The sequence below is a fragment of the Vigna umbellata genome, chromosome 8 (genome assembly GCF_029865625.1).
Source record: "Vigna umbellata cultivar VRB3 chromosome 8, Vumbellata_1.0, whole genome shotgun sequence".
Classification (NCBI taxonomy): Eukaryota; Viridiplantae; Streptophyta; class Magnoliopsida; order Fabales; family Fabaceae; genus Vigna; species Vigna umbellata.
In genome coordinates, this window is record NC_142172.1 from 12,788,045 (window position 1) to 12,810,141 (window position 22,097).

At 32.5% G+C, this 22,097-nt stretch overlaps 1 protein-coding gene and 1 pseudogene across 3 annotated transcripts; both read right to left on the reverse strand.

Annotated features, from left to right (window-relative positions):
* Nucleotides 1–753: 753 nt before the first annotated feature.
* On the reverse strand, nucleotides 754–1,937 carry LOC124848404 (ethylene-responsive transcription factor ERF106 pseudogene; annotated as a pseudogene).
* A 9,387-nt stretch (nucleotides 1,938–11,324) lies between these two features.
* On the reverse strand, nucleotides 11,325–17,778 carry LOC124848401 (alpha/beta-Hydrolases superfamily protein). Of its 3 annotated transcripts, none has more exons than XR_007029689.2 (11): nucleotides 17,159–17,778; nucleotides 16,895–16,962; nucleotides 16,435–16,505; nucleotides 15,588–15,830; nucleotides 14,202–14,365; nucleotides 14,044–14,099; nucleotides 13,905–13,957; nucleotides 13,702–13,819; nucleotides 12,741–12,838; nucleotides 12,425–12,546; nucleotides 11,325–11,586 (listed from the first exon to the last, which is right to left on the reverse strand). XR_007029689.2 is itself a non-coding variant. In XM_047326063.2 (10 exons), the coding sequence occupies exons 1-10, from the start codon at nucleotides 17,284–17,286 to the stop codon at nucleotides 12,475–12,477; spliced, it is 1,071 nt and encodes a 356-aa protein (XP_047182019.1). In that variant the 5' UTR covers nucleotides 17,287–17,777; the 3' UTR covers nucleotides 12,140–12,474. The 3 variants fall into 3 exon arrangements, 1 of the variants encoding a protein (XP_047182019.1); XR_007029688.2 differs by lacking the exon at nucleotides 11,325–11,586 and adding an exon at nucleotides 12,140–12,347 and having other exon boundaries at nucleotides 17,159–17,777; XM_047326063.2 differs by lacking the exon at nucleotides 11,325–11,586 and having other exon boundaries at nucleotides 12,140–12,546; nucleotides 17,159–17,777.
* Between the last annotated feature and the right edge of the window lie 4,319 nt (nucleotides 17,779–22,097).

Below are 22,097 nucleotides of genomic sequence, written 5' to 3' on the forward strand. Positions count from 1 at the left end.
GGTTAAAAGTAATATTAATTTGTATAAATAAATCCATTAATTATAAGTGTATAAAAATAATTTTAATTAAATTTATTTTTGTTGATTTGTTAAGTAATTTGTGAAACACATCAATTTAAGTATTTGTAGTTGCTTTATATACTACATATAGTTTCAGAAAAATGTTAAAATATAGGTTTAATTGCTTCCTTTGTCCCCAGTTTGGTTGAATTGTGTCAAATTCATCCTCATTTTTAAAAAAGTTTCATTGTCATCCTCACGTGGTGTAAAAGTTTCATTATCGTCCTCACGTGGTGTAAAAGTGTCAATTGAATCCAAACATAGAAAAAATTTGTGTCAAAGTAGTCATTTTTCCTATATATCTGTGTCTTCCTTTCATACAATCAAGTACAGATATTCATTTTACCTTATCCAATTTAAGGCTTTTCATAGCTCCAGAGAAGTGACATATGAAAGGAAGACACAGAGATATAGGAAAAATGACTACTTTGACACAAATTTTTTCTATGTTTGGATTCAATTGACACTTTTATACCACGTGAGGACGATAATGAAACTTTTTAAAAAATGAGGATGAATTTGACACAATTCAACCAAACTGGGGACAAAGGAAGCAATTAAACCTAAAATATATTTAACATTATCCATTCGATTAATGAATCATGTTGCAGGAACGAAGGCTGGAAAACGAGTCCACAGATTGAAGGTGAACCGAAGATTTTTTACGTTTGCCTCAACAAAAGACAGAAAAACAAGAAGAAAATATGTTGGTTTCATTTTTTTTGTGTATTTTTTCAAACAGAAACCGATTAACATTCTGGTTTTAAGGTCCTAAAAGTTAGTAAAACTTCCAAAACATAGATTCACACAGACATTTCACATTAGCATTGCTTCTATGTACAGATTGAACAGGCAAAGCAATCTTATTTTTCTAGAAAGCAAACTTATGCTATCGAAGTGTTGTGTTCTCAGTTTCTCATGACACACCATGATGAAGATGGACCTGTGGCAGCTCCAATTGAAGGCTCTCTCTTCTTCTTTTCCTGCCACAAGTGTTTGGTTTTGGATCATACTCTCCAGCCTCAAGAGGGAAGTTGAGAATGGCCTTCTGACCTCTCATCTTGAAAGCAGCACAATCATAGGCCTTAGCAGCATCGATTTCACTGTCGAAAGTGCCAAGCCAAACCCTTGTACCTTTCCTTGTAGGGTCACGGATTTCAGCAGCAAACTTACCCCAGGGCCTTCTCCTAACTCCTCTATAACGTTTTGCTACATCGTATTCTGCTTTCTTTGCCTTCTCTTGTGATTCCGATGATGCCAATGGTTCAGGAGAATTGCATTTGTTTAAGGGGATGGAGATGGTTGGTGTTGATGTGGAGTTCATGATGGGCTTCTGATCAACAAACTCCATGTCTGCCACCAAGTCATAGCCTTCAAGGAAAGTGAAGAAGCTGGTGTTGTCTGAGATATATGAGCTTAAATCAAACTCTGCTGATGAGGGGGCTTCAAGCTTCACAAGGTTGGAGAAATTGGAGAAAAAGGAGGTTGAGATGTTTTCTCCCAAGAGATGTTGGCGTATGAGATCCAAGTTTGAAGTTTCTTCTGCTGTTGTCATCTTTAAGGAGTGGTGAAGAAATGTGAGGTGGATTAATGGATTGAAAAATGGTTAGAAGCTAAGGTATATATTTATATTTGTTTGTCAAGGGAAAGGGTCCCCCACGATACCAAAGTCTTTGTTCAAATAGTTGTTTTCAATTAACAGGTCATTTGATGATGTAAACACGATCCTGTGTTCTATCTAGTATTTGCTCTCTACCCTTGGAATTTGGGGAAACCTTCCAACTAGATATTTCTCAAAGAAATACTGGCAAGTTGGAAATTTTGCCAGAACAAGGGTCTATGAGTGTGTTGGAATACTTGTTCAGTTCAGGTCAAGAATATATCAGTAGTGATTATTCTTTAATATCCTTATTCTATATAGGATAAGGTTATCTCAAATTGTAAAAAAACTCAAATTTTAATATTTTTTTATCTGGATTAAGTTAGCACCATGCATCGTCTATCTAAGATGTCGTCTGTTTTGTAAACTGAAACTCTGTATAAGTTTTATCTTTAAAAAAAGATGAAAGATTCTAATGATGGCTATTCTAACCATGACTTTGAGATGACTTTAGAAATGTGTATTTGAAAGTATGCAAACTCTAAACAAACGCACCCTTATAATGTCAAGTTTTCTTTACCTTTTGTATCTTAAAATTGAAAATTAACCTAATGTTTAACTGAAGTTGATCAAATTGCATTTGTTTATTATTCATAATGGCCATTGTAATGAGAGAGTAGAAGACAGAAAAGGGTCCCAGATTCAGTTGTGAGAGACATCAGAATTGATGGTTGGATGAGAAAGGAGGCTCTTTTATCTGGTTTTTGCAATGAGGTGTTTCTGGACACTGCATCTTCTTATCCAAATTGTGATGTCATAGTGTTAGAGGTGTGCCCACAAAGAAAAACACAATCTTTAATTGCATTTCACCAAGTTGGTCCTTGGCATATTCTCATATCCTCTGTTGTTCTTACAAGGAAGCAATCGACATGGACATCGGGGACAACAAAATCATGCAACTTGTGCTACCATTTTCTGCAATAATTCTTATTTAAGATATTTTATACACATCTTTTGTAATTTTAAATATTTTTTAATATGAATTTTATTTTTGGGATGATTTGTCCATGTCTAGAACTCAAAAAGTTGGTTTTGTTTTTTTTGTCTATTCTCTATATACATGCAAGAAGGAGACTATCTCCATTGCAAGATATAGAAAGTGGTTTTTAATAATGTTGATGGGACCCTATTTCTCAACTTGCACCAAAACCATTGGCCATGAATTTTGATACCATTAACCTTTCACATAAAATCAAAAACATCCTCATTAATAGGTAACAACATTACTTGCTCAACTAGGTTACCAAATCCAACAATGCAAAATAGTTGTTGAGAAATAACATATTGCAAGAGTTTTTCAGTCCAAAATTTAATTAAATTAAATTATTTTCTGTGATGGCTTTTAGTCGCTGAATGTGAATGTTGAATTCATTATCTGAAATAGAATTTTCTGACATAATTTAAAACAATACCACATCATTTTTAGAATTTGATTTGTTAAATTCATCTTATGAAAGGTCATTATTGTACTCTCAGATTTGTTTTCTGATTGTATGATAAAGATGAAATCAAATATGAGAACCTTACTAAAATATGATATAAATTCAAGATTTTTGTACAAATCAGATAATATTTTTGTGTTATCCTATTATATATTTGACAAAGAAGAATATTTGAGAATTCAAAGCTGTTATGTTGATTGCATATTACCCGTGTAAGCATTATTAACCCATATATTAATATTAAATATGAAAGATATTTTTTTCTTTTTTTCATTTTCTTTAAATTGAAAAGGAAGAGTTATTCATTAGAACATTATTATATTAGAAGAAAATAAAATATGGGTGATGATCCTTCTTAGTTATTAACAAGTTGTGATGATGATGACAAAAGGGTTGGTGGTAGTTAGAAGGAGAGACTATCATTTTCAATTATTTTTTAAATTAGCTTCTTTTTTAGGATTAAATTAAATATTACAATAACATGATATGAAATAGAAACTTGGATAAATGTATTAGAATATGTTTTGTAACTTTTTGTTGGATATGATTAATTATAATATTTTGTTTGGCTAATAAGGAGTTAACATTGTGATTCATACGGTGACGTCTTAGTCCATGAATAATGTCATTAATTTCAAATATGGGACATTTACTTCTAATTATGCAAGAAACATAGTGAATTGAACCACTAGATCACAATGGGCGGTGCCTACGGTAAATAACTCCATGTTGTTACACAGTATTAATTTCTCTTTAAAATTGGTCATTGAAAACTCTAGAATTTGAAACAAAGCACATATAATAAGAGCATGATATTAAAATACACAATAAGTCCAAAGAAGAATTATAACTTTTATAAGGATAAAATTATAAACATTTTTCTATATTTTTATAAGAATAAAGCTATATACTATTTTATAATCATGAAAAGGATTGCAGTCGAAGCTGTTGTGTAATGTAATTATGCAAAGTTTTATGTAAATGTGTATTCCCAATTGGCAAATCAACATATAAGAAAGTGATTCATAGCAAGAATAGGAAAAGAACAAAGAGAAAGGTTTTAGAAGAAAGAAATGTTATTTCACTATATTGTGTCTATATAAAAAGAGAGTCGAGTTTATATAGAAGAGGAAAAACAAAGAGAATATAAAACAAAAAAATAGAAAACAATTAGGAATTTATTGTATTCTCATAACACATCTCAAGCTTGGAATATATTCATAGTGTCAAGCTTGGGATAAATGTTCATAGTGTCAAGCTTGAAATTGATATTGTGAAAGGTGGAAGAACAAAGAAACTTAGTTAGGATATAAGCAAGTTGTAGAGTAGTGTATATAAGAAGGAGCTTGACAGTGTTTTGTTGGACCTTTTCATGGATGAGATGAGAGTCAATTTTTATATGCTTGATTTGTTCATGGAAAACTTGGTCATTGGCAATTTTAATGGCGGACATGTTTTCATAGTAGATGGTCGTAGGTTAGGAGAGAGGGAGGCATAGGTCCTTCACAAGATTGATGAGCTATTGAATTTTACAAACAATTTGTGCATGGGCACGATACTCTGCTTTTGAGGAGCTGCGTGAGACCGTTGACTACTTTTTTGATTTCCAGGATATTGGTGAGTTACCTAGATAGATAATGTATCTAGTGGTTGATTTGAGGGAGTTAGCCTTGACCAGGGGTTTGCTTTATATAATGCAGGATTCTAAAGGCAGCTTGTTGGTCAAGTTGGTGGGGCAACAACGTATTGACTTAAATGATGGACAACATAGGTTATATTTAGGCGAGTGTTAGTGAGGTAAGTGAGTCTCTCGATCAACCTTCTGAATGCAGTGAGATCATCAACATCAACACTTCATTAGGGTGCTAATAAGTGTTGGATCAAGCATCTTGGTTTCGATGAGAAGATCCAGGGCATATTTTTGTTTTGATAGAAAGATGCCTTCTTTGCTTCTATCAACCTCAAAACCCATAAAGTAAGACAAATTGCCAAGATTCTTTATTTTAAATTGGTCATTGAGCATGTTAGTAACTATATCAATATCATGAATATTGTTGCCAATAATTATTTTATCATCAACATAAATAAGCATTATAGTGATATTGTCCCATTATGTTTGGTAAAGAGAGAATGGTCACCAAATGTTTGTTAAAACTTGTTAGAGAGAAGAAAATAGGATAACTTGTCATACCATTGTTTGCTAGCTTATATCAATCCATAGAAGGATTTGTGGAGAAGACAAACTTGGGTTTTACCTACTGTAGTGATCCCTGGTGGCAACTACATATAAACTTCTTCATTTTAATCACCATGCAAGAAGACATTGTTGACATCCAATTATCATAGATGCCAATTTTTAGTTGATTCTAATGATAGAATGAAACAAACACCAGTTAGTTTAACCATAGGGGAAAAAGTGTCAAAGTAATCGATACCTCCATTTAAGTGTAACCCTTGGCAACTAGGCGAGCTTTGAATCTATCTATGTCCCATCAGCTTTTTGTTTTATTTTTTTACACCCATTTACACCCTATGACCTTCGTGTTGGGGGAAGAGTGATGATGGTTGTTAAGATGTCGGCAAGTGTACCGAATCGTATCAAGTATTGTTTCTCAAAGGACTCATGACACTAAACAATTATGTGATTACCCAACTAATTAAGACTTTTTAAGAACAATTTAGTGGTTTTGAATGCAAATGCTATAAAAATAAACATGAATGCAATTTTGACCAATTGAAAGAAAAACAAAAAAGTGAATGGATGATATTGAAAATATGAGATGAATATGTTGTTGGGGTTTAGATTTCACCAAGTTTTCTCTCATGCATATATGAATTCATGTTCTTCATTAATGTTAATATCACTTTCTAAATTACTAAAAACCTGATGTTTCAGCGAAGAAAGCCTATCCTTAATTACTAGTTTACAATGTCTTGTCTCCCTAGCAATTAATTATGCATTACATACGCACAGAAGCTTAAGATAACCAAAACTCATATCCCTATGTCTAGGCAATACTGCTTTTGGGAGCAATTCTCTATATCTAGGTTTTCCCGTATGTTTCCATATCACGAAAACCAATAATCATGTCATGAATGAGTTAAACATAACAAGCATTGAGCAAAGAAGAATAACCCTAACAATTAATGAAAGAAGCATAAATAAATAAGAATCAATTCAAATACATGAGAGTTCACAAGGTTACATCATCCCCAACAACAAAAAATGTTTAGTTCTCCATCGTCATGGAGAAACTAGATGAACAATGGAATGAAAAAGATAGAAAAACCCTAAAAACTAAAGAGAAGAGCTTCCGCATCCACTTTTGCCTTCGGAGAGTTGGAGAAAATCTGAATTTATGTCAATTCTGTCAAGAGATACCCTCTCTAGGTCGAGCTAATCCTTAAATAGGGTTGAATTGGGCCTTGGGCCAACGTTGCCACCGCTCAGCGCCCCTACTTAGGGCGCTCAGGCGTGCTTGCGAGAGAATGGCGCTCAACGTCCAATAGAGGGCACTCAGGCGTGAAACGTTGTAGGAAAGATGGCGCTCACCGCCCCAAAAAGGGCACCTAGGCATGAATGCGAAGCTCCAGCGCTGAAGGTCATGAAAGGGGCGCCCAAGCGTGAGTGCGACCTTCTGTAACCTTCTTTTCTGGTGCTCTTTCTGTCCTTTATGAGTTCCAACTTCTTGACAACTTAACTCCTCTTCCAATTTATCTCAATTTCCTACAAAACCAAGGGGATTTAGTGATAAAATCTTCAAGTGTAACCTCAACTCTCTTATTTCCCAAAATAAACCAAAATCAAGAGAACAAACAAGTTTCTAAGTCAAAAAGGGTTCATTTGATATCAAAATTTACTCTCAAATAACGGTGAAATCAATTGTTATCAATGGTCAATGTGTTGTTGTATTCAAGAGCAGTGATTTTTTCATGCATAGCTTATCGCCAATGACTATGTTGCATGGTCTCCTTATAATCTTGTGGACCAACAAGATTGTCTATAGAAAAAATGAAGGTTTTATATGCAAGTGATAATTTTTCAAAAGTTAAACACTATCAATAGGGTACTTAGTGTTGGTGGTGCTATAAGAAGAGATATGAAAATCTTTTAGATAAGCAAGGGGATTTCTAACTCTAGTAGACCGTCTAGGAGTTTGATTTTCATTTTCTGCATTTTCTTAGGCATGGTCATCAATTATGGACATATTATCAACTGGAACAATAGTATGAGTTTGATCATCATCATAAATAGATTATTTATTGTGTAATGGTAGATAATAGTGAAGGTCTGTAACAATAGTGAGTGGTATCAGGAAATTCAGTTTCAGTGAAAACAACATTTCTAGAAATTTTAATATCATGATTTTCAAGATCATATGTAATGTAACCTTTTGTAGCATGATGTAGACCAAGAAATAGGCTGGTCTTGGCACGAGGGTCAAGTTTCTTCTTATTGGCTTGAAGAGTGCTAACATAGTAAAGACAACAAAAAGCTTTTAATCTAGAAATGTAAAATCTTTTTGTTATAACATGGCATACGATGAGTTATGATTGAGAAAAGGGGTAGGCATAATGTTAATAAGAAGAGTAGCATAGTTAAAGGCCTAGGTCCATAAGTGAATGGAAGTTTGAGAATGAAAAAGTAAAGCTCTAGTTACATTTAAAAGAAGTTGATGTTTCCTCTCAACTATACCATTCTGTTGAGGGGTTTCAATGCAAGATGTTTGATGGATAATGCCTTCTTAGTTGAACAAATCTTTCATAGCAAACTCGTCATTATCAGACCTAATAGTCTTGATGTTGACTTTGAATTGATTTTTAACATATGCAATGAAATGAACAATATGTTGGTAAGTTTCAATTTTTTTTTTCATTAAGTGAACCCAAGTGTATCTAGTATAATCATCAACTATGGTTAGAAAATATCTATGAGAGTGTAATGAAGGATTATAGCAAGGTCCTCAAATATCAATGTGAATAAGATAAAACATTTGAGGTATAAGAGGTACTATGAACAAAAGGTAGCCTTTTATGTTTAGCAATATGACAGACATTGCAATCATCAGTTCTAGAGTCAATGTAGCTATATTTTTGCCTTAAAATTTCTAATCTCCTATCAGACAAATGGCCTAAGCGATTATGCCAAATATTTTTACATTTAGATATAAGTATATGATGCTTTTCTATAGAATGAGCAAATCTTTGTGTGATTTTAGTAGGGCCACAAAATGTGTATAGTCCTCCATATGTCTCAACTGAACCAATCTTATTTTTTGTTGTCAAATCCTGAATGAAACATGTTGAGTTAATAAATATTGTCGATAAACTTTACCACAAATCGTGAAATCTTTCAGTAATTGTCGATAATCATAAATTTGTCGATAAATATTTATTGATAATTAATTATCGACGAGTTCTGACCTTCACTAAAATATGCAACCAAAATTGTGATTGGGTCTTCTTCCTCTTCCTTTTCCTTTTTTTATTCTTCTTCCTCCTCTCCTCCTTGTCGTGTGTCCAACGTCGCCACTGTGTCCACTATTGTCACCTCGTCTCCTCCTCCTCCTTTGCTTTCTCCTTTTATTCCTCCTTTTTCTCGTCCTCCTCTAACTCTGACAACCACCATTGTCGCACCTTTGTGTCAACGTCGTGCCTCTTTGTTACTACTACCACCGACTTCGACCTCCTACTCCTTTTATCCCTCTTCTTTTCTCTCTTCTTTTTCTCATTCATCTTCCCTTAATATTTAACAAATCCTATCAGATTTGATGAGAAAATTATCGTTCAATTTACCAACATATTTACCAATAGAAAAATATGTCACTAATTAGAATTATAAGTTATCGATGAGATATACCGACCAAATTCACTATTGATACATTATCGATGAAAATATTTGTCGATAATACAAATTTTAATTTACCAACAAATTTTACCTACGAATTTTACTGACAAATTCATTAATAAAAGAAATATATATTTGTAGTTTAAATTCTAAAATTTGTCAATAAACTTAGATTTATCAATAAATTTGTTTATGTTGATAAATATTTGTTAGTAATTATAAAACTATTTATAATGTTTATTATGAACAAGTATAACATCCCAATTGCTATTATAAAAGTTTATTGTCAATTTATTGTTGAGATGTTTTTGTTAGTGAAATTATAAAAAAATATAAGAATTCTAGTATAATACATTATATGTGTTTCTTATAAGCAATTTACTCATTCATGTTTCTCTTCCAATCCATCGAAAAGTAACTCGTTTATTTGTGTTAAGTTCATTCAAAAGTAGCTTTTTCATTTGCGTTTCTTTTCTTGTTTTAGGCTAATTTAAAATCATTTCTATTTTCAATAAATTTATAGAAATTATTATTTTTACTAATTTAATTAAATAAAAGTAAAGTTATTAAAATTTGTATCCAAGCTGTAGATGACCTCACAAATCCATATATGAAATGTTATGCAAGATGAGTAAGAGAAATTAACCATTATTTCTTATGCAGGAGAGACAGGTCCAATCCACTTTTTACATGCCAAATACGGGACATACTAACCTGCATTACTATCCCTATATATTTTCTTTTCAATCTCACAATCACAATGCAAAAGAAATGATAAATATCTTTTGCCTTTTATTTTATTATTATTTCTTTTGCCTTTTGTTTTATTATTTTATCTCTGTCGAAGGCTTATCTTACAAGCCAATTATTCTTAAATACAATCTAACACTCTCATTCCCTCACTTCCTCCTAAGTTTTCAATCATAGTGAATTATTTTTTAAATTTTGGTAGACTACTCCTTAGCTATATCTATCAAACCAATTCTAAATTACACACTAATCACCCTCTAAATTACTGTGTACTTTAATTATTCAAACAATTTAACATGACCCTTAATCTCATAAAGAAGAGTGTTTTTTTCTTAAATGCTCTAATATCTACGTTCTATTGTGTTTGATCCAATGTGTGCTATAAAAGGTGAAACTCTCTGTGTATAAAAAAAGTTTTTCTTTTTTGGGAAATAGTTCATGTATTTCAGAAAATTCTTTCTGAAACACATTTTATGCTGAAGTGTTTCAAAAATACTAGTGCAGAAGGTATTAAATATGTTTAGGAAAATTTGTTCTGGAAATTTGTTTTGAAAAACATAATTCATAATATATTACACACGTTTTGGAAATTTTATTTCAAAAATTTCATTTCAAAAATTTTCTCAGAAATTCTGTTCCAAAAATGTCATTATGAAAATTCTGAAAAATCCTGTTCCAGAAAACCTGTTATGAAATTAATAATCTAAAAATCACTTATCATTTTGAAAATTGATGGAGTGTAGAAAGAAAATATGAGGTGTAAGAAAAAATTGCTATGAAAAGAAGTAAGGTTAATGCGAATTTAAAGCCCAAATTAAATCAATCAGTATTAGCACAATCCACTTTATTAAAATATATAAGACCATTTCTTCCTGTCCGTACCTTTTTCTTTTCCTTATATAATTTCACTTTTACCCTTACTAAAAACCCTAATTGGTTTTTGTCTCACGTCGTCGCCTGCACTTACAGTCTCCTTTCTTCTTCACTTTTCTCCTCATACAAAAATGGTGCACCTCCATCTCATTCTCTCACTGCTCTTCGATAGTTCTCCTACGTCTATACACTTGAGTTCCGAATTATTCATTCTAAAATGTATTATTAGATTTAGAAATACATTTCAGATTATCAGGAATGTATTTTTAGTATATTTTGTATTGACCAATCCGACCGAAAATGCATTTTAAACTATCTAATCCAAAAATCATATCTTCAAATTGATCAATTAAAAAATAATTACTGAATTTCAGATTGACTAAATTCAAAATATATTCCCAAATCTAAGAATTATTTTTGGATTGGGCAATCTAAAAACATATTTTAGATTATCTAATCCAAAAATCACACATAAATTTTAGATTGAGCAATTTAGAATACATATTTTTAGATTTAGATTAAGCAATATAGAGTGCATTCTCGGATTTGGAAGTGCATTCGGAAATCGCACCTGAGTTTCAAATTAAACAATCAGAAACCAGTTGAACTTTTCTGATTTTATTATTTATTTTATTATATATTTAAGAAGGTAAACTGGGATAATATATTTTATTGGGGTAAAAAAGGGAAGTGCATGAAAACATAGCCAACATATAAATGTGCACATAACTCTTGCTGTCCTAATATTAAAAATAGAAATTCATTTTAAAAAAAATACCAAAGCTCTTTATATTTCCAAATGTCCTCAATACTCTACTTCCTCAGAAATTATAAATAAATGACTTCGTCTGCATCAATGCAATTCACAACTGTGAGAATATTTCTGTCTTTGCTTGTGACTTTTGAGCACCATTTAGGTCACAACCACGCCTGAGTTAGGAGAATAATTCTTCCTGACGCAAGTGAAGAAGACCCATAGTGTGTTAGTCCAACATTTTCCTACCTCACTTCAAATCTCTTCCAATTCTCTACCTCACATCAGATTTCATCAATATGTAATCATATTATTAAAAAGAATTTACAATAATAATAATAATCTACAATCGCCTAATATTTTTTCTAATTCACTGCCTGACTTCAAAATTACTGCTGTTATTCTGATCACTCGTAAACTCTTCAAAATATAATTAGTATAACCTTAAAATCATGGCTAATAAAAAAATGAAAAAATTATTATATATTATATTATTTACAAGCTGTATTTTATACAAATATTTTTATATATATAAAAACCGTTTTGAAATATTTAAATTTTTATTGTAGAGAATGATGCGTGCCAAATGTAAAATAAATAAATAGTTTAATTTTAATGCCGTCAAAGTAAATTGTTAATTAATTAAAAATCATAACCAGACATTTAAGTAGTTATTACATGGTTAATAAATTAACTTTACATGCCATATGAACATGATTAAATGACAATGTGTAAAACATTTACATCAGGTGTATATACAAATCAATTTCATAAATAAATAACCTCAAATGCGGATACAAAAAATGGAATATAGATTTTTGAAATTCTATTGTCCCCGTGCAATTCACGGTTTCCGACTAGTTTATACAGTGTTAAGGATTATGGATGAGATCCATAAACAAAAAATTCATTTTCTTCTTCACGTCAATTTCATCACTCAGGAAACCAATTGTTTCCATCCTACAACGAATTCAATTTCAGATAAATTCGATTATTATAAACTCTAGCTTACTTACAAATAGTCAGTTTAGATTTACCTATAGGAAGCATAAATTGCCAAGCAGCATATTTAAGAGACAGAAGGCTACTACAGAAGAAAATGATCAATCATATGCTGTATAACATCTGCACCTTCTATTTGTGTGATTTGGTCTTTGACCTGTAAAGCATTGTAAAAGATGAAGGAATAACATGCGCAGATAAACCAATGCATTCAAACAAATACAGTTTGAAAGACTGGCTATATCAGAAAGAGGACAATTTAAATGGTGATTAATTATGAGTCATACATCAAAATTTAAAGGATATGCAGACGAGCAAATGTGTTTATCACAAGGGTATCGCAAGACAGACCTGAATGATAGTATGAGCAGCAAATTTATTCTTGCTATTGCGGAAGCTAACATCTACTTTTTCCCATGACACACGAGATAAGCCAGTTACAAGCTCCTCTGCAAGTTTTCATTCGAATTAGAAACCGTTTACAAATTGAAGATAACATAAAATAGAAAGAAACAGACCACCGTGACTCTATGGCCCAAATTCAAGCCATTTTAGTTATCCAGGGCAAGATCAATGGCCCCCATAACAACCAAATCTTGTCCTTTTTATTACCTAGAGCCAGCTTCAAATAGATCAACAAAAATTGCTGGGGTCTACAGAATTTAGAACAAGTGTAGAGCCATCTAGCATAAAGACCTTTTTATGGGTCTCTCTTAATGAAGCTGACCAAAATAAGTATTTAGGTGATTCATAAAAAGAAATTTGTCATTGCTTATCAGGGTAGGTTCCGGAACTGTTCAGCATTTCTCATGGTTTGATTGCACTCCATGAAAGATATTCACCTTCCTACGGGATTATTTAATGCTTAAAAGTTACTTGATGCACAAGATTATGGATTTCCTTTTAAAACAAACAATTTTGGATATTGTTAGAATATTCTGAAAATTCTAAAAAATATCTCATAGTATCTTGATTTTGTACGTTCAGAGTAGTAATTTAGAGTATGTTAGATGACCTCCGGAGTGGTTTCCATATTTCATTATATTTCCCGATTTATTTCATTATTTGACTATATTACCTACTGTAAATAGAGGTTAGTGCATTGTCTTTTTTTTTTGTAACATATCATTACACACCATACTCTAAACCAAATTGCATTTAGGAAACGGCAGCCTTAGATTATTATTAATAACATCGGTAGTATTCACACAACCATGTAGAGGGGGTGCAGTGGAACGCAAAAAAACTACAATGAGTGAACTTCCAAAACCAAGAAAAGTTTACATTTATAAAAATTACTGAAGACGCTAACCTTCTATCTTGTCAGAGTTGTTATCTTCCAATATGTCATACTGTTCAGCATCAGAACAAGCCTTGCAGTGCTCTTCATATACAACATGTGTATATTTTTCATTGAGGGTATCCTTCCACTACCAACCAAATAATTTAGCTCATTATATGATAACAATGATCCATTAAATAAGGCAACATGAAAAGATAAGTTAGTGAATATACATTTGCAAGTTCACTTTGACGTCTAATTGATGACGTTCTCCAGCCAACAATATCTAAATTAATTTATGAAGGAAAACCAAATAAATTAATGCACAATTAAATGCACCTAGAATCAGTAGAGAGAAGCAAATAAGGATACGATCATAGTCCACATTTGAATATGCAAATCGGCGTTTAAAACTACTCAATGCAGACCTACACAAGACAAACAGAAGACATGAAGATCGTTTAAAGGAATCAATCTCAGCAAATTACATGTATATAAAAGAAAACAAATATATGATGCAACAAACATACATGAAATACAAATCACCATAGTCTTCAATCATGCGTTTAAGCAATGGAGGTTTTCCTTCATCATCATCAGTAAGGAAAAGATGCCGACCAGTTCTTCTAAAAATGAAATGAATAACACAACTGGCAACTTTCTCAAAAGCAGGTACCCCCAAAAGAAATGGAACCTGATTCAAAAACCATTGACATTTAAATACCCAAGTAGAAAAAAGTGATACAACTTTCTTTCATGAAAATATCCCCAGTCAAACATAAGAACTTTATGTCATCCCTAATGGTATTGCAACATACTTTATAAAATTATCTTCATTACAATCTATGAAAGAAATCCAAAAATAATCATTTTCTATGGAAGACAAACTGATGGAGAAATTATTTATACTGAAAAAGTCTAGTTACACTCTAACAACATCAGGTCAACTTTGGACCTGTTTAATTATCAATTAATACATTAATAATTGATTTAGTGTACTGTTCCTGGGCCGTGGAGAGTACCTTCCAACACTTACTATTGGTTTGATCAAATATTGGAACAAGTTGTAGGATGACACTTCAAATTTGCAATGATATTGACAAGCCAATAAATATAAGTTATCTGGCTGAGTAAACGGAGTGATAGAAACCCATTATCTTATTAGAACGTCCAAGGGATTGCTCCCCTCAATACAGTGCCTAACATGCAGAACTTAAACGATCTGCACCTCCCAATGCCTAATGGCCCTAATTCTCTCATAAATGAGCAGATACCTCACTCTGTTCTTTTCACCTCTATATTTATAGGCAATATGCGTTATTTTTCTTATTATTCTAGTCCAAAGTAACTCACTCGCTAATATAACTAAGAAACCGTTAACTAGCATTATTGTAACTAGCTACTAACGGGGATTAGTTAAAAGAAGTATACGTAGGTGTGTTTACAAACTCCAAAGCAACCCTATCAATATACTTAATTATTAAACCATACAGTTTAGTGAGAAAAAAACAAGTCACTTTTACAAAAGGTTTAGTCAACTAAACCCTAAAAAAAAGAACCATTTTAGGAAAAAAAAAAGTGAACCATTTTATAGTGTGGTTTGGTTTTTAAAAAGTCAAACCATACACAGGTCTAGGTCTATACGCATGGATAATTAATTTTGCAGCAATAAAAAAATAGAAGAACGACAAAAGATTGATAACTCAAAACCTATACCCTACCGATTAAAATCAATTTCCCTCTTCCATAAGAAAGTATTATAGGTGTTATATGTGATGAATAGGCCTAAATTTCCCTAATGTGCACACGAACAATGAATCCGGAAACTAAGCTAAGCTAGATTTATTACATTGCCAACAATTTCTTTAGTTAATCATTATGTTTGGGAAACAAAGAAAAAAGTAAGATGTCCGCACCTGCTTATTGCCCCTTGATCCTAAATGAGGTGTGGCCACAGCAATGAAATTCATAGCCTCCAAGCCACCTATTGTGCCCACTGAGCTCTCCTTACTTTCTTCATTGCAAGAGTCCTTCATAGATCCCTTTTCAGGTGGCCTATACAGCCTCCCAATTGCATATCGTGCCACTAGTCCTCCCACAGAGTGTGCAACAAAGGATATCTTACGCAAATTTGGCTTGCTTCGAATCACTTCAAGCACCTAAATGTTAGAGTGGTTGTTACCAATAATTACAGGCATCAAATACCATGATATACAGGAATATCAAGAGTAAAGATCTTAAATTTACATTTTTCTGGTTAACAAATAGATTCACTTGAACATAAAGACACAGAATTTATCCATCTCCAACACACTACAGAAATTGACATATCTGATAGAAATAGTGAACAAACTTTAAGTTCCCTTCTTCAAACACATAGATCTCCAAAATTCTACTGTAGGAACAGTTCTTTTGTTTTCCAATAAATTACAAACATTTTATGGAAGATCCATGTAAAAAATTCCACATGGTATGGTTCACCAGTGGCACAAAGGACATGTAAAAGACAAATTTGGTGCAGCATACTTCATATGATTTGATACAGAACTTAATACTAAGATTATACTAATACGTTAACTTATTTCGTTTCACTTTTACATACTCAGGATATTCCTTGTTGTATATCTTAAGAACAATACATTTATGAAATAATGGCATAGGGTAATATAATCAACAGAATGAATCCAGTGAGATTAGATTAAACAGACTTTCACAAGACGTGCTAATTCATAAAACAGGTCTCCATTATAATCAGATACTAACCTCTTCTGCTAATCTCTCCCCCATTACATCCACGCCATCTAGAGTGAGCATAGACACATTTCGTTCGCTACCTGGGTGGAAAAATGGAGAAACGTAAAAGCAAGCGCAATATACAAAATTTATAGTCCATTACATTATTTTGAATAATTTCTTAATGATACCTTCTCAACAGTTCACAATCAAAGAATAAATTAGGAAATGAAGGAATTAACATTTGGTCCGAACACAACAAACACTATCGTACAAGTACAAAGCGTTTTTTCAAGGTTTACTATTATGACTACTAATAAACTTACCGTACATGAAACTCGAAATTTTTACATTGTAAAAGACTTTTACCCTTTTACCGGTGAATGCATTATTTATTCTTTACATGAATCAAACAATCCTATACAAAACACCAACAATCTTGTTTTAAACACACCAGTACAATCACCAAAGCTTTTCAAAAGAGCCTTACAGTGAACAAACACTTTATCAGGCAATTCCTTGACAAATTGCCCCGCAGCATATTTCCAATCCGTTGTACTGCAGAAGCAAACCATTAACACACGAACAAGAAAAATCAGTTAATTTCAAGAAATACGCACACTAAAATGTATCCACATTAGCAACAAGACTCAATTCAAACAAACACTCAGCAAAACCTCAACACCAAAACAAAACACAACAAAGTAAAATTACAGCATCTCATCAAATTCGAAGTGAAGCAAAGATGATATACCGTCCGAGAATTCCGTTCACCATTACAACGAGGTGATCTGCGGAGGTAGCGAGCGACGGTTCCGAACTCCAAACATCGCGACTTCCTTCAACAACCGACTCCGACGCGCACAAGCTCCTATCCTCCATAGAAAAACAAAAACAAAACCCTAGTGATTCACGAGGCGAAATCGGAGTCCAAATCCGATAGCGATCGCTGCACGAAAAAAGCAGTAGAAACTCCAAAATTTTCCCGAGAAAATCGTAGAGCAAGCGCGAGAAAAAGAAAGCCACAAAGTGAAAGTAAAATTTGAAGACGATCCTGATGACGGTGCTGGAAAAGGAAACTCGAAATTGATTATTCGATTTCGATTTGGCGTTATTTATACGAGGAAAGAGCTAGTTACTGTTTCTGGAAGTGATGGGTAGTGTTACCGGAGAAGGAAGGAAATAAAGGCGGAAAACGATGGGACACGTGGCGGCACTGCGAGAGTTGGGAGCGTTGGGAAGGTGAGAAAAATGTGAACGCCACTTCTGACTACTGTATATGGTTTTGGATAACGGTGGCGAGGATTTGGGTTATTTTATGTACAAGGATCGAGGGAAGCTGTTTGTTATGGTTAGGTAGGTTGCACCCGAAGAACCAAGAAACATATAAATGATGATATTCTCTAGACGCACTTCTTTTAGGATTGTTTTTTCTCATATGGCATAACTTTTTTTTTTATTTACTCTAAAGTATACTTTACTCAATATTTACCTAGAACGGTTTTGAAAGAAATTAGAATTCCGTTTATGAGAAACTGAATTCTAATTTTTTATTTTAATATTTTTTGCTAAAAATATATTAAAATTTTTTTGAAACCGAACTTGGTTTCTATATTTTAGTAACTTTTGTAAAAATATATGTTCGATTTTCGAAAATAGTTAAAATTTAAACAGTTTTCAAAAAATAGTTGAAAGATTATTTAATAGTTTTTTTGTAACATCCCAAAAATACAGCAATAAACTATATAATAGAATAATTACATTTAATAATATTTCAGTTCACTCTTACACTAGAGTAGAGCGAACGCTCATGGTCGAACGGTCTTACATAAAAGAGTTACAAAATTTACCAAAACACTTTAAGGAAGTTTAACCGAACGGTTTACAAAACGTATACCGAACAGTCAACTAACAATCAAAAAGGGGAGGTGATCGAACGACCACCTCACTACAAAACTAGACTACTGACCGAACGTCCTACGGTTCGGCCTTAACTTCAACTTCAACCAAATTTTCTTCTTACAGCTCATCTTCCAACAGCTCAACCACTTCTGCTCACATCCACAGCGGATGATCATTGCAACGACAAGACGGACATACAAAACAAGACAATACAGGAAGAACAGGGTAAGCTTATGCAATTTAATTCAAGTATAAACATACATTTCTCATATTCAAACACATAAGATACATTTCAACATACGTTTCAAGCAAGGCCTACTCCTAGACTGACGGTCCGGACTGTATGAAATCTTTGTAGCTACGACGTTCGTGCACCCGGGTGATGTAGTAACTGGAATACTCTCATCAGCTGTCACCCGAGGTTAATCCTATCTGTCCAAAGTACCCCTAAGGACTAGGACCTCCTGTCGTTCCCACACATGACCTACCCTCCAGTGAGGACGAGTACTTACGGAACATCAGGATGAACCGCCAGCTTAGCATTACCACATTCATACTTTACCAATTTCAATATTCACTCACGAGTCGTTCCTCCCCAGAACGCTCGTTCATATTTCACAACATTTCATTCATATCATATTTTCTTCATCTTTCATTTTTCATCATCTTAGTTCCATCTTTCATTCTCATTCATTTCAATTTCTTCTTTGTTCAAAAATTTATAAAGACACCAGATACCGAACGTTCAATCCTCACTCAGAATGAGGACGAACACTTAGAACGAGACGGAGAGGTCTTCAGTTCCAGAATAGAAAAATACCGAGAGGGTTACTATCGGATACGAAAGAAATCGAAGTCAACTGTATATCGCAAGAATGACTAGAACGACCATCACTTACAAAGTGAGTCAATTAGATGAATTGACCCTTGAGAGTTTTAACTGAACACAGAAAGAACTAGACCAAATACTAAGGCTCTAGGCCGGAATCAAATGGACGTATACACTTCAAGACTTTCAGAGAAAAATACTTAGAAGAATTCACCTGAAGAAAACGAACGCTTATGAATATTTAGCTTATTTGAATTTACATCAAGAAGTCTGAATACCAGCCAATGACCGATCACGATAGAGAAGAAAATTCTATTAATGTTAGACGAACGATATTTTTCATCAAGATAAATTATACAAGAAACGAGTACGAGCGCTTGGTGTAAGACCGATCACTACTCAGTACGAGCGCTTGGTGTAAGACCGAGCACTACTCAGTACGAGCGCTTGGTGTAAGACCGAACACTAATAAACTTATAATAAAAGGCTTGATAAATATAATAAGATACTATTGAAGTAGTGTTTACGAACAACGAAAATATACAATTACATAGATATAAAATTTTAAGTTTAGCACAGGATACCCAAATACAATTGTGCTTGGTCGAACGCTCAAGCATAGTATTACCACACGAGGACGCTCATCCTCAACTAGGATTCTCCCCAAATGAAAGAATCTCATTTCAACTATATTCACCAGAAAAACTGAACGGTCAATGACCGTTCAGTAACGAACGTACACTTTCATATGAGAAATTTCATACCAAAATCATTTGTTTTCAAATTCATTTCTTAACATATAGTTTCATAACTTTATACATTCATATCATAATCAACTTTCATACTTCATAAGATCCATATCATATAAGTTTCATATATTTCATACATCAGAACATAGCAACCATCATATATCATATAGTCAAATATCACAATAATCATACTTCACTTTAATTTAGCAACTCGAACAAACGTTCATGCAACACCGTAAACATACAATTTAAATTAAATAAGCTTCCCTTACCTCTAAGCGTGAACGAACGTTCCCAGAGGCAGAATACACTTTCACCACTACCGGTTTCCCTACCGTCAACGCTCGACAATTCCAACTACACCAAGTGACAACCCAACACTATCAGAACCACTCATTTTGAGAATGGTGATCAACACAGGAACCCAGAACTGGGTTTGCATGTTTAGGAAACGAACGACTAGGTGAAAAGAAAGACTTACCAGTTCAGCTTCACAAACTGAACGGTTTGTCTCGAAGCTCTTGACGCTGGAAGTGCTTCTACGGTGGCTGAATGGAGATCGGAGAAGGGAAAGGGAGTGCGTCCTTAGAGAGAAGATGAAGAAGATGCAGAGAGAAGGAGGAGAGAATGAGATTTTTCAGAAATCTGAAAAGAGGGTGCAAGTAGAGAGTGGAGTAGATTTTCTGAAAATCCAAGTTTTGCTTCCCCCGTCAAAACGAGCGTCCAATCATCTGCCGACACCTGTATTACACTATCTGATTTTCGGATCTTCTTCGCTTGATACCTGGCGTCCGTCATCTGAGTGTCGAGCCCCCCTCTTGACACGTGAACTCCACTAAAACGATACGTGCGTGTATTTTACTGGTTCTGACATTTTTAAAAATCGTTAAACATATTTTTTTATATTTTATTTTTTAATTTAAATATTAATAAATAATTTATTTATTTTAATATTTTAATATTTTAATATAATATTTTTAAATTTAATTTTTTTTTGTAAATTACTCTTATTATAAAATTTTAAAAAAATAATTTATTTTAATATAAATTAATAATATTATAATAAATATTATAATGATATTGAAATAAACAAAGTATTTTTTAAATTTTATAATAAAAATAATTTAAAAAGTTTAATAAATGTTAAAAATTATATTAAAATATTAAAATAACTGAATTATTTATTAAAATTTAAATTAAAAAAATTAAAAAATATGATAAAAAAACCCTTTAACATTTTTAATTTTTTTAAAATTAAATTTCATAAATAACCAATTTATTGTAATATGTTAGTCTGATTAGTATTGTATATGATATTGTTTGAATTAGTGAATCTTGTGTAATTCAAATTTGGTATACTTTAGCATTTATGTTTAATATTGGACTGATTTGTAGGGTTGAAATTACATAAATCTACAGAATTATGTTTGGCAGAATTATGTAGGCGAAGCCAAAATGAAAGAGCTACTAACTTTGTGGTTGCTGGACGAAGCCAAAGTTAAAGACCTACCATCATTGGACGAAAATATACTCATTAAGTTAAACCAAAGTCAAAGTTAAAGAGTCTAATACCAATACATGTATTCGGATAATTGAGTTTTGTATGAGTCTTTATATGTGATATGTTTATTTTATTAAATAAATGAATGATGATAACTATATGTTTGTTATTTAAGTTTCTTTTTGCACATAGCTTACCCTTCTCTTCTATGTCGCTTTGTTTGTGTTATACTATTTGCTTGCAATGATCACCTTCATTGTATGAGTAGATCATATAGTAGTTGATCCAGTTTAGGATGTGGATGATGCAGAGACTTAGATTATGATCAATTGTAAGGATCAGATATATTATCTTTATATTTTATTTTTAGTTAATTTGTTAATATTTTTTATTTATATTTTGAACTTAACCGTGTTTCTTCTATTATAAATAAAATATTTATTTAACGAGAGAGATTAATCCCATAAATAATTTTTCACTATATTCAATTATGATAAAGAAAAAAATTTCTATCGCCTGTTTAGATACACTGCAGATGTGGCAACAACATTGTTCATATAAAATGAGTTAATTAAAGTCAAAATCAAAGTCAACTTTACATAATTAAATAGTAAATATTTTTCAAAATTATATGATTTCCTAAAGATTAAATTATAAAGCTTATATATTAATTAGAAATTGACACTTAATTCATTTTTATTATTTATAAACA